The 13,904-nt window shown below is 33.5% G+C and overlaps 1 protein-coding gene across 4 annotated transcripts; it reads left to right on the top strand.

Annotated features, from left to right (window-relative positions):
• The first annotated feature begins 500 nt into the window (after positions 1 to 500).
• On the top strand, positions 501 to 8,135 carry LOC143072569 (uncharacterized). Of its 4 annotated transcripts, none has more exons than XM_076247578.1 (9): positions 501 to 591; positions 2,559 to 2,641; positions 3,223 to 3,501; positions 3,741 to 3,815; positions 4,454 to 4,594; positions 5,114 to 5,246; positions 5,726 to 5,880; positions 6,624 to 6,737; positions 7,556 to 8,135. In XM_076247578.1, exons 3-9 carry the CDS (start codon positions 3,391 to 3,393, stop codon positions 7,895 to 7,897), a joined length of 1,071 nt encoding a protein of 356 aa, XP_076103693.1. In that variant the 5' UTR covers positions 501 to 591; positions 2,559 to 2,641; positions 3,223 to 3,390; the 3' UTR covers positions 7,898 to 8,135. The 4 variants fall into 4 exon arrangements, with proteins under 4 accessions (XP_076103693.1, XP_076103694.1, XP_076103691.1 ...); XM_076247579.1 differs by having other exon boundaries at positions 3,223 to 3,489; XM_076247576.1 differs by having other exon boundaries at positions 518 to 783.
• Positions 8,136 to 13,904: the final 5,769 nt, after the last annotated feature.

Genomic DNA, 13,904 nt, shown 5'->3' on the forward strand with positions numbered 1-13,904 from the left:
ATATATATATATATATATATATATATATATATATATATATATATATTGCCGCTAGTGGGAGAAATAAGTGGAATTGTTATTCAATTTTGAAAGATTTTAAATACTTAAAAGAATATCAATACTACGTTAACTTTACGTAGTACTTCGCATTAGTTCAACTTCAAATTCATAGAGTTGTTTTTTTGTGTGTTTTAGTGTATGTGATTTCTTAAGATTTTTTTTTTTGGGGGGGGGGGGGGGGTATATATCACCAGATGGAGTCAATTTTATTGGTCAAATATCTAAATTATTAAAATATTTAACAGAACATGGAAACGGTAGTTAATAATAAAAATCAACACTAAAATTTACTTTTAACAATGAACTTCAAATTCTCTTTCCGATTAATAGAATGGTAACGTTTAGAACGAAATGTAAATAAATACACATTATACATGTATGTCAACAATACACGCGTTATTCCGGCAAATCGAACTCACCTGTGAAGTAAAATTGGAATGGTCCGTCACAGGTAGGTAAACTTTCGCGGTGAACACTTTTCTCAAGACTCGGATAAATCTGCAGAGACCATTCGTCTGTTGGCTGGCATCAGTTAGTATTGTTCTTTGGGCATGGCAGAATCTAAAACAGCCTATGAACTGAAAGATATACCACTGGTCAAAAGCGTAGTTGGGGTTTACTCACGAACGAAATCCTCAAACTTCTTTTTGACCTATAGTTGTTCGGCGACAGAGAAAAGTCTTAATTTTTTAGTAGAATCGATTGTTGAAAGAACCGGTTGTGGTATGTAAATATCTATTTTAAATTTACCAAACAATATTTCCAAAATTTAAAAAAAAAAATGAAACATTTTAGGTTCTCTCGATTAAAATATCGGTATTTCTATTTACAGCGCTCTTTTATTGACTTAGTAAGCGGTTTATATTTTTGTAATCTTTATTTTCGTTCTTGCTGTCTATTTGTATTTATTAAATAATTGACTTTGGCATTAATACATTACTTTAACTAACAATGTGCAGTTTACTATCCATTTCTTTTTCAATAATAAAAAAAATCAGATGCTATGATGACTCGCATCACAAAAATGACAAGAATAACTTCAAAGCAACGCTGATCATATATCGCGCTGTTACTTGTCTACACGCTCAAAATCATTGTTATTAGGGATCATTCGAGTAACAAAATGAATAAAAGTATTGATTTTAAGGCATATTCCATTTCTACTTTTAGTTACGCACATTTTGATATATACATTTATATAGTTATCAATTCCGAAACGTCTTACAAATGCAATAAAGGCGAACTGGAAAGCAAAACCCGTATTATCACCAACACCGTACGCGACGTCTATGCAATTGTAGTTCATCACTGCACGAGATTTTAGAAAAACAAACCTGGACTATATTGATACTGGACTGGACTGCACCAGTTGAGCACACGTATTTGTGTGTAGTTTATAATATGTTGTCATATTGTCTATATCCAGCAATACAAATCATTTTGTTTATCAAAGCAAGACCCGCGTTTCTTTTAGGGTGCTACCATTTGATTTTTAGGGGGTGGGATGGGGGCAGAACAGGAGTTTTGATTAAAATAAAAAGCAGGATGCGCTTTCTTAAAAAGGAAACCTCTGGCGATTGAATAAAAAAAAAAGTTGTAGGCTAAACCAATTAAGTTTGCCCCAAAAGATTGTATCTATCTCAAATACAAAATGCATGTAAGTTGTATTCGTCGTCGTGAAGGTTTCTATTCCCATAGACGAATCGAAGGGGGCCTGGGCCACCGGGCCAACCCCACCCATGATTATATACTAATAGAAATCACTGAAGCTGGACTAGAGCGGACCCCTTCTTATTTGTACTGGATTGTTTTTATGTTATTTATGTGTCTTTATATTCGGTCAAAAGCTCCTTAGATCTTGTGTTGTATATTTGTACTTTAATGCCGAATCACAATAAAGTTTTCTTATTCTTATCTTATCTATGGCAGTTAGTGCCTCTGCCTTATAAAAAGTTCTGGACACGTTACTGAGCACTTAAACCTTTTCCAGCTGCTCGTGTTTGTCTGTCATTAAAGAAATTTAAGAAAGGAAACACCCAATATCCGCTTATTTGTACAGTACATGTTTTTTTGTCCCTTTCATAGTCCGCCACACTTCGACATGTTCTAGTGTAAGGGGATTCTTTACATATTTACAGATCATCGTCTGTAACTCATTTCACAAAAAAGATTATAAACATTTAAGGGACCTACCATTTGATTTTTATGGTGTGGGGGGGGGGGGGGGCTAGAATGAAATTTGAAAAAAAGGCAAAAGCAGGACATGATATTTGAGTAAAAAAAAGGCAGGATGAGCAACTTGGCAAAAAAAAGGCAGGATGACAATTTATGTAAACAATTCTGGATAAACTAAGAAAAAAAAGGCTGGACCCCCCCCCTAAAAATCTAATTGTAGCTCCCTTAAAATAGCTTGCCGTCAATTTTGGGCGTAAATTTGTTTTGTGAAAAGAGACCCATGGTGCGTACGAATATCATTTATGTTTTTTTAATAATTACAGGTGATATAGCTGATACTGTTGTCAGTGGATTCGTCGCCTCACTGAAGGAAACCTACCCAGCCCTACAGAAAACCCCAGAAAAGGTACACAAGTTTATGGATTAAATGTTGATTAAATTTTTCATTTCTTTGTGTGTAGAGATAAAATTGCAACACTTTCGATTGATTGAAAATGGTGTTCAAGATACCAAGGTGACAATTCTTTAACAATAAAAGTCTTTTAAAGACGAAACAAAAAGTCCAATAATAGTTTAAAATGTCATCATAGATTAATATAGATCTGCTGAAAATTTACAAAATATGTGTATACATCACATAGCCCTTAATATCTTATACATATATTTAACTTTTCGTCACTTCGCGTTTTGCATTCATTTTGTACCTAGAAAACCAAAATTTGTAATTATATTTTTTGATACTTCAATCCGTTACCATATGTTAAGTTGAATGTTAACCAACAAGTAGTTCGTCATAACTAATTAAAAAAAGAATATCGAAAGAATTTTCATTTACTTGTCATAGTCAGTATAGTTTGTTATTGTCTCCATGTGAACCTTATACAAATATAAGTCCTTCATTTCATAAACTTTCAATTTATTCAGGCAAAAATCATTTGTTGGTTAGTGTGTCAACTCTTGTTTATGATACTTATTTTTTCCCTACAGATCTACAAAAAGACCAAACGGAAAACATCAAAATACATAAAACACGGTGCTCAGACTGTTCTGAGAACTTGTGCTGGACAGACTTTCCTTGCTGTAGTTGATGCTCTAACTAACGTGTCAGATCTCGCATACAAACGTCTCAAAGAACAGAATCGAGCGGCAGCGAACATGTCAAAATCTGAAAAACACGCACAAACCGAGATGATGTCACCAACTAAGACGAGCCGTGGACAGCAGACAAAATTGACAGGAGGAGGCGACAAATGGGTAAAGAAACTTGTGAGTGCATTTACAGAAAGTAAAACCATAACGGAATGAATAATAATCTCATGTTCTTAGTAAAACCTTGTGCATCACCAAAGTAAATTTGGTGAGCGTTAATTATATAAAATAAATTTATATGCAAAGATATATTGATATAACAAAACCATGTTTTGAAATTCATAGTAACGGTTTCGTTTCGTCATTACATTCTTGTCCAATGAAGACTAAAAAGAATGTTTTTTTTTTCTTTACAGACACGTGAAGATGACCAGCATATTCAACCCTCGTTTACTCTATCGTACATTGTTATGTTTCCACTGGCATTGTTGGTAAGTACTAGTATCCCACTCTATAAAACACTATGTGTCACTTGCCTTGTTGGTAAGTGCCACTCTATCATACACTATTTATGTTTCCACTAGTCTTGTTGGTAAGTGCCACTATATCATACACTATTATGTTTATATAAGGCGTGTTGGTAAGTAGTTCTCTCAACGCTTACTTTATCATACTTTGTTGGTTAGGTTGCCACTCGCTTTGCTGGTAAGTTGTTTACTCTATCATACACTAGCCTTTTATATTTCCGCTTCCGTGTTTGTAAGTAGCCCAGTCAACGTTAACTTTATCATACAATATTATGTTTTCACTGCCGTTCTTGGTAAGCCTACCAGTCAACTTTTACTCTCATGTTTCCACTGGCTTTGTTGTTAAGTAGTCTACTTGCTTGGCGGTTCACGTTTTCTTTTTTCGAAAAGAAATAGGAGTTTCCATAATATCTATATAACTTGGAATAGTTTTTTTTATATTTTTTACAAATGTGTATAACGTTACATTCAACATAGCATGCACACATCTGTACTTCTTACATCATTAAGTTTTCAATTTGGATATTTAAAATGAACTATTTATTACTGGACATTGCACAACCACTGCTCAATATGTTACATTATGATACGTCTATTAATAGATACGCTTTTTGAGAGTCATACAGAGGAAGCTACATGCCATAGCAGATCGGCCATCAGGAACAAGAAAATCTTCAAGACGTAAATTAAATCGACCTCCGCTGACGCCAGAGAAAGTAGAGGAGATTGAATGTAGAAGAAAGGTATAAAAACTTTTATTTTTCACTAAATCAGCTTTAGATATCACTTGTTCTCAAATTTATAAAAAAAAAATCCAGCTCAGCGTAACGGTCAAGAACAAAGAAGGATTCATAATCATAATGGAAATAAACTCATCATAGATACCAGGACTAAATTTAGTATATACGCCAGACGCGCGTTTCGTCTACAAAAGACTCATCAGTGACGCTCGAATCCAAAAAAGTTTAAAAGGCCAAATAAAGTACGAAGTTGAAGAGCATTGAGGACTAAAATTCCTAAAAGTTTTGCCAAATACAGTTAAAGTGATCTATGCCTGAGGAAGAAAAGCCTTAGTATTTCAAAAAATTCAAAAATTTGTAAACAGTTAATTTATAAATATAACCATATCAATGACAATTCATGTCAGCAAACGCGTGCATTGTCCCACTGAAGCCCGACAACCAAACATCATCAATTAATTATAATTTCTTTAATTCATTTTAAAAATGCATAACTTCTTATTTTATTTCTTCATATTACAGGTTTCTCCGAGAAAACGACTAAACAGTTCCATCCTAGGCAATATCAAAAGTGTAGCTTTCAGAATGTTAGGATTTCAAACCAGTTGTGTCAAACAAACTGACATTAGGCAGTTTCTGACCTGTAGTAAACATGGTGAGTCAATCATTTTTATTTTACACTAATGTTAAAAAGTAAAAATACATTTTAATAAATAAACTATTTATAATATGTGATAACAAAATTTTATTTGCGTTGTGGCCATTTGCGGATTCTGTAAAAATCTACATTTATATACTGGACATATTTTGTTTGTGAACTCGCAGTAAGTGGTGTTTTCATTCATAATGTATCATTTAAGGCACTTGGCAACTAAAATTAAGGATATGCTTGCTTTCATTGTTATTTGCTTAATATCAATCACGCGCATAAGGGAGTTTCATTTGACCTTGCCCTAAGTTTGAAAGTCTTGCCCATTTAATTAATTCAATTATTGCAGAAGGCGAGACATTTCAAAGTGTTGTACATGTAAAATTCTCGTTTTTTTATTACTGTTTATAATAATATCGCATCTCTTTAGTAAAATTCCTCCTGATTTGAAATAATACAGGTATACAAACTTCTTAAATTTTCAGGACCTTTCAACATGTCGCCATTAATGGATAGTGAAGATGCTGAGAAAAAACGTAAACATGATAATATTCTGTCGGATGATAGTTCTACTGATGACGAAGACCTCGTCAACATGGACTTGAAAAACTATGTGTCTGATGAAGATCCAGATTATGAGGTAGTTTTCATAATTTATGTCCAGACTACGATTGCATGTAAAGGGGTCGAGTGTTTTCCATTCGGTCTCTGTGCCCGTCCGTTCGTCCTTTCCTTATATCGGATTTAAATTAATGCTCACTTGAAGATGGTTTACCATGACATTGTCTTCAAATCCAATTGAAACTTGGTACCGACCTTCGTGGTGATGGGAACCCTTTCAAAATACATGCCTTGAAAAATTAAGATTACAGACCATTGCGGGGCCTTTCGTAGCTGACTATGCGGAAAGGATTATCTCATTGTTGAATATAAAAAAGAAGATATGGTATGATTGCCAATGAGACAACCGTCCACAAGAGACCAACATGACACAGAAATTAACAACTATAGGTCACCATACGGCTGTACGGGGACTTATACTTTGAATTGATTTCAAAGTCATTTGGTCTTTTGTGGAGAGTTGTCTCATTGGCAACCATTCCTTACCGTCGTATTGTATAAACAGCACAAATAATATTAGGCTTATCTATATTACTAAGAGCACAAGTTTCCTCTTACTGCTGGAAAAGCATAAACGCTTAGCGCATGTTATCATATACCCTTTCCTCTTTCAGGTGGAAAAGCCTAAACGCTTATCGTAACTAGATTATAGATAGCAGTTAAAATGGTACTGTTACGTAATTTTTAAATTTGTTCATGCTTTGTATTTAATTTAAAAATGCAGTTTTAAAAATCATTTCTAATGTATGTATGATTATGTAGCCGACAGATGAAGACGAGTCTGACAGCAGCATCGATTCTGACGAAGAGGAAGACGAAAGTGACTTTGATACGGTAGAACTTGGAGAAGGTGGATTAGTAGAAATCAAAGATAAGGCAAGTTGATCCTGAAATATTCAAACGGACTAGACGTAATGTTTTATTTATCTTTGGGAATGTTTTCAGTAATTGTCTGATTTTAATGCATGTTCAATTAAATGCAATGCCATTTGTAGGTGAATTCAAGTGTGATTTACAATTATAGGAAAACATTTTTCTTTCCTGATAAGTCCTGTACACACCTGACAAAAGGGGCAAAATTATCTTGTTTGGGGGAGGGGAGGGGTGACAGAAAAATGTAAAAAACCCACCAAACCTAAAGTAAAGAATCCGTTTGTGAATTGATATCTGATGAATCTGTTCATTACGGTATCAATAATTGTCATTCCACTTCTTGATGTTAAAGATGAGGTTAAGAAACTTGTTTATTATCGCCACAAGGCACAACTGCGTAGATATGACCCAATCAATGAATTGTCATGTCCATGCTGTTATGGCTTTATAATATGCCTGTCGATTTTCCGTTTAATTGTTATTAGTTTGTCCTTGTTAAATTTTAATGGGATTTTCTTCTCTTTTTAGGAGTTTGGTTATGGTGACCGATCTGTGATAATATCTGTTAAATCTAGTCACAACTTGTTTAGGCACGGGGCGGTTCATAGCTTGACACACTGTATAGGCACTTGTCTTGTGTTGATCAAATACCTCCAAATATTTATGTGAAGTGTACAGTAGGGAATGAGAGTACATCCTTAAAATGTTGAATTTAACTTTATGGAAAACATTTACAATTAGTTATTTCAGTGTGCACCTTTGACAAAAGGAACAAATTCTTGATTGTTAAAATTTGAAAACTGACTTAAAATATATTACAGGAAAACGTAACGCCAATGAAGAATAAAAGTAAAGAACCAGAAAAAAAGCCAATGAAAGAAAATGTTGAAAAACAGAAAGAATTGAAAGAAAAGGCATCTCCAAAGAAGGCTGTGCTATCCCCAAAGAAACAGCCAAGTTCAAACGTCCAACCTGCTATAATAACGAATAAGTCCCCAGTTAAACAAGTCAGTGGTAAAGATGAAAAGAAAGATTCAAATCACAACCAGAAGTTCAATGACCAATCAAAACCGTCCGAATCTGGGAACAAGCAATCAAACACCGGATCGAACACGGCAAATATAGGGAATAACGAAAAACATCAAGGGAACAAGAAATCATAAACATTCAAAGTCAAGACTGCCTACCAAATTCTGTTGTATATTGTAATGACTTCCGTTTCATTAACATTGATGTTCTCTTTCATTGATTTCTTTACAGAATAATTCTTATTCTTCCTCTTTTTTTTGTATCAGTAAACAAATGAATGTAAATATTAACAGTTTATACATGTAAGACTGTGTTATAGTGCTGTATTGATTATTTGAAACAAAATTAACTAAAAGTATTTTTCTCATCATATATCTCTTGTTTTCAATTATTTTTCAACAACTTAAATGGTATTACAGAAGATTTAGTTTCGTTTATACGACTTTTTTTGGCATCATAGAGGTCTACACTTTGGTAACCGTTTATGAATTTCCGTGTCTACAGTAGCAACCATCATCAAACTCAGTTCAATGATTTTCTGTAAAAACAAGAGAAAAAATAGAATGAACCTATAGTCAATATATAAATCTTAAGTGATAGGACAAGGTTAATACTTCACTGTATATTGGTATTCGTTCTGAACATGCATGAAAGAACTGCCACTGGACATTAAGCAACCAACAATCAATCGAGGGGTTCTTGTAAGAACAGAAGTAGAAAGAAATATTGCCATACATTGTATATAAGAGTACTGGAATTTATATTTTTCGTTCAAAAAGCAATAACAAACAATGACTTGGTTCATTAGACTTTTTGATTATCAGTTTCATTTTAAAGAAGACATTTTAAAATATTACCTCGGTAAAAAGCATGAAAAAAAACCTAAATAAGACTGACGTATATACAAAGATGTGGTAAAATGGTCAATGAGAACTATCTACCAAAGACCAAATGACACAAAACCCCACACGAGAAATGCAATAAAACAAAGCAACATGATGGGTTACAGGGTATCACATGTGTAGCAGGATCTGCTCGCCCCTTTCTGGATCACCCACAATCACCCAACTTTCAGTTAAGGCGTTCGTGCTTCTCAGTCTGTAGTTTTCTATGTTGTGTTTTTTGCCCGTCTACTTATATTTTTAAGCCACGATGTTGTCAGTTTATTTTCAACTTCCTCTCCTCTGAAACTTTTAACTGACGACCTCATTTCTGATTGGACATCTTCCATAGCGGAATTTTCTGGTTGCGTTGAAGACCCATTGTTGACCTTGTAATGTTTCCGTTGTTCGGGTTGTCTCTGATGCATATCTCAGTTTCAATTATCTATTCTAAGTATCTATGGAACTATAAAAAAGTGTGTTTAAACAGATCAATGTATCGTGGTAGACTATTGGCAATTTGAGTTCAAACGAAAATCGTCTCTTAGGTTAAGCGAGTAATATCAGGATCAGGATAAGGGTTCAGATAAAGATGAGAAACTAATGTTATCGGCATCCATCCATTGGTTACAAGCTTAAAAAAAGCCTAACCTGGTCGTGTGTAACTTAGCTTATGAATACTCGTGAATTAGCAAGCATATGATAAGCGATGAATGTTAGATTGTAGAGACAAAGATTTCACTACAAACAAATGTGGTAGGCCGATAGGCTCAATAACGAGTACATACAGAATGATTAAAAATGCCACAGCAGGCTTCAAACCATATTGAATTCATTAAAATATTTTTTTTTTAGTTAATGGATATTATCTTAATCTATCTATATTGTACGTGTTTTTAGTCGAAAACATTAAAAAATTGTAAGAAATTTCAATATGAAAAGAGAAAAAACGTTTTTGTCGATCCGGTCAAGCGATACCTGCGTGTGTAGTACGTTGTTTTATTAACATCATTAACTTGTCAAACCAATACCTGTCTACAGAAGAGGCGAATCTATAAAAACGTTTTTTATATCACAGCAATATTGTCTAATATCAATTGTAAATATTCGGAAACTGTTGTTTTCGTCAACGAAAAATAAAGAAAATACTAAATTCAAAACTTAATGTTCAAATATAAACAACAATTAAGTCTAAATATACATTCAGAAGTTAGTTAAAAACAAAAGTTTATGTAAAATTTGGAGTGCTGTGTTTTTCTTATGTACACAAATAAACAAATGCTATAAGTTCTAATATCAATGCGATACTTTTAAAATATCATAGCGGTGTTTTTGTTATGTCAGTATTAGTACTAATTAGTATCAATATTAAACTGCTGTACCTATATTTTGACAATTTCACCTATTATGTTATAGTTATTGACCAAGCAAGTCGGTATATGTCATTAATTCTGCACAGCACGAGATGACCCAATAACCCGAACGACGTAGGAGTTTGGGTTATTGGGTCATCTCGTGCTGTGCAGATTAAATTACATATACCGATTTGATTGGCCAATAACTGTTTTAACACATGACGCAATCAATTTACGTGAACGTTTTAGAAATGTGGACGTTATTCTCCAATCCACGGGTCCTAGGAAAGTTTCTTGTAGGGTAAAGAAAGGGGAAATACGACTTTGGTAAGTTTTAAATTAATCTTTTTTTTTATATTTAGACTCATTCTAAAATAGCGATTTAATGGTATATGTTTTTAAATCGTTTCCGTTAATTTATTCCCAATTTTTATTTAATTGGTGACGATTAAGACTTTGATAAATTGTGTACTTTCAAATCGGTGTATGAGTTTAAATAAGATTAATTGCTTTTGAATATCTTTCCCTCAATGATATGCTTAAAAGAACCGAAGAAGATGTTGTAATACCTAAATTTAAAAGGTTAATTAAACAGAAAATATGTTTCTCTTTCAATACCTTTTACTCCCCCCCCCCCCCCCCCATTTCTTTTAATCTACTGTATTACTTTTTAAGACACGTCCATCTAAATGAAGTCTGATTGATCTCCAGCTAATCACCCAGTTTTAAAACAAACTTTAATATGGTCCTCATTAAATCCGATCCAAATATAGTCTCTTTATAGGAATAATTATTCAAAAAGTCGTTCAGATGGCGGATTCGGGGGTGGGGGCGACCTTGGATTGGACAAAGTACGGTGTTTTAGCTTAAAATCGTCAATATTGTCTTTAGTCTCGCTACACTCGGTGATATTTATGCCCCACCTACGATAGTAGAGGGGCATTATGTTTTCTGGTCTGTGCCTCCGTTCTTCCGTCCGTTCTTTCGTCTGTCCGTCTGTGCGTCCGTTCGTCCGTCCGCTTCAGGTTAAAGTTTTTGGTCACGGTAGTTTTTGAAGAAGTTGAAGTCCAATCAACTTGAAACTTAGTACACATGTTCCCATGATATTATCTTTCTAATTTTACTGCCAAATTATAGTTTTGACCCCAATTTCATGGTCCACTGAACATAGAAAATGATAGTGCAAAGTTCAGGTTAAAGTTTTTGGTCAAGGTAGATTTTTATGAAGTTAAAGTTACATCAACTTGAAACTTAGTACACATGTTCCCTATGATATGATCTTTCTAATTTTAATTCCAAATTAAAGTTTTGACCCCAATTTCACGGTCCACTGAACATAGAAAATGATAGTGCGAGTGGGGCATTCGTGTACTATGGACACATTCTTGGTTTTTTTTAATTTGATAGAATAACGCCCCTTTCAAAATCCGGGAACCGCCCCTAAAGGTAAAAATAGATTTGAACTCTGCGGTATATCTGAGGTAGTTAATGCACACCTTTGCTGTGCATTATCTAGATTATAGCACAGTAAGAACAAAGAGATTTTACTCTTGCCATGTGTTAAGTCTGTTTTGTTCACACATCGTTGTAAATATAATGGAATTTGATGCGACTGTCGTACAAGTGAAAGGTTTAGCGCTATAAAACCAGGTTTAAAAAAGTCAGAAATATGACAGTTGTTGTCCATTCGTTTGGTGTGTTTTATCAGTTTATTTTGCCAATTGATTAGGGACTTCCCTTTTTGAATTTTCAGTATTTTTGTGATTGTACTTCTTAGTAGTATTGTATGTTAATAAGCAGTTTTAAAGCCATTGCTTGAATTCAAATTGTTTTGGTAACATCTTTCAAATCTCTTAATTGGTGTCGGAAGCAAAACAAATCAAATAAGGGTTTCATAAACAATGTCGTAATTAAATATATATCTAAGTATCAACATCTATTAAATTTATCAATGAACGCATCGAAACAATACATATCCGATATTCTCCAAACACATGCATGGCAGACTTTCTTTATTGGCAACTTGTGCCAAAGATGAACCATACTGTCCTCGTTCAGATTGATTCGACAAAATCGATCCTATATATCGTGGTGTTCGGTATGAGCCAAGGCTCCGTGTTTAAGGCCTTCTTTGATCTATAATGGTTTTACTTTTAACAAATTATTACTTTGATGGAAAGTTATCTCATTCGAACTCATACACCATCTTCTTATATCTATTAATCTTTAAATTTTCCCCTTGAATAACTGGTTTCCAGTCCTTCAAACCAGTCTAACTACTTCATTGTTTTGCATTGTACACCCATTTCAGTAGTGAACCAGGTAATACCGGATGACCGCAAGTTTTGCCGATGGTCACAAGCACTTACCTAAGAAAAAAATCATATCTCTATACCTGAAAGTTAGCTTAATGTACCGAGTTATATTTTTTCTGAGACAAGTTCGAGCGTAAATGGTGAATAAATGGCAGGCAATTCAACCTCAGCGTAATTACTATTTTATTTTAGTGATACAAATCAGTATACTCTGGTTTGTTGTTGTACCTTAATTTATATTAATATCACTTACATGCATATATAATTTTCATCCATTTGTAGATCATTCGTTTCTACTATTTTAGTAAAAAAAAGCAGTGCAAGTGCATGGTTGACACTTTTCTGTAATAATTCGATTTATCTAATCGATTAGATTTTAGTAGGCATTCATATTTTCCCACAAAACGTTCTTCTGTTTGTGTTAAGATATTTTTTTTCTGTACGTGCGCATAGATATTAATGATCTTTTTGATTATATTCGTATGCATATTTCTAACGTCAAAACATTTACATATTATTTATTTGTGTTCTAAAAAGAAAATTTCATGACTATTCATTGAAGAATGAATTTATGACAAGCGATAAGGATCATAGTTATTTTGCACTCAAAAATGTCTGCTTATTCAGATCGGTTACCAGTAAAAAACAAAAGTCAAATATCTGGCAACAATACATCGGAATGCCCTCACGGTCATCACGTTGTAAAAGAGCGTCCTTGGAAACGGCGAGCTGATTATGTTCACAGAGAAACCGACTTACCAACTGGAAAAGTCTTTAATATCTAACAAGAACTGTTTCCTTCTCAATATTTTTTTCTATGTTGATAATAAATACATCTTCTGTGCGACAAAGAGTTTTAATTTTTGGCATCTGCAGTTGTTTAATTTATAATCTAAGCTAGGCTACTTAATTGGTATTTTCAAAGCTCAGGATATCAGCATTTGTACATTTTTATTTGTTTCAAATATTCATTTTACCATTGTCAAGCGTAATTGGGAACCGTATTTGATTGTTTGAATGAATGTTTTTTCCCTTATACGTAATATTATTTTTTGTCTATTTCAATATTACCCATGTGAATACATGCTATATCAGTGTGACCTATATTAATCAAAGTACTGAAGTACTGAACATCAGAGGACCTCAAGTTGTGTTGAATTATTATTATTGATAAATGACAGGTGTTTATATTATACATACCAGACAGATATGTTCACCATACAATATAGTACAAATATTAAATATAATATGCTATCATATCTGAGATACTGACTTGAACTAGGAAACTTAACTTTGTGAATTATCAATGATTACTTGGTCAAATGAGAACTGTTAGATTGGCATTATGACCATATAGTTGCACACATACAAAAATCGTTAGCGTATAACTTATAATAGAGAATCAACATAGCAAACAATTCTTCGAGTAGCTATATAGTCACTCACTGAACTATGAAAAAGAGGTTCAAGACAATCATATCAAAACAGATAAATTGTAATATTGTGGCTAATTAAAATATAAAGTGGGGAAAAATATATTGTTTTGGCGAAAGAGGTGGCGAAAAAAATAATTGACCCAGGGGAAACTTT

The sequence above is a fragment of the Mytilus galloprovincialis genome, chromosome 4, assembly GCF_965363235.1.
Source record: "Mytilus galloprovincialis chromosome 4, xbMytGall1.hap1.1, whole genome shotgun sequence".
Lineage (NCBI taxonomy): Eukaryota > Metazoa > Mollusca > Bivalvia > Mytilida > Mytilidae > Mytilus > Mytilus galloprovincialis.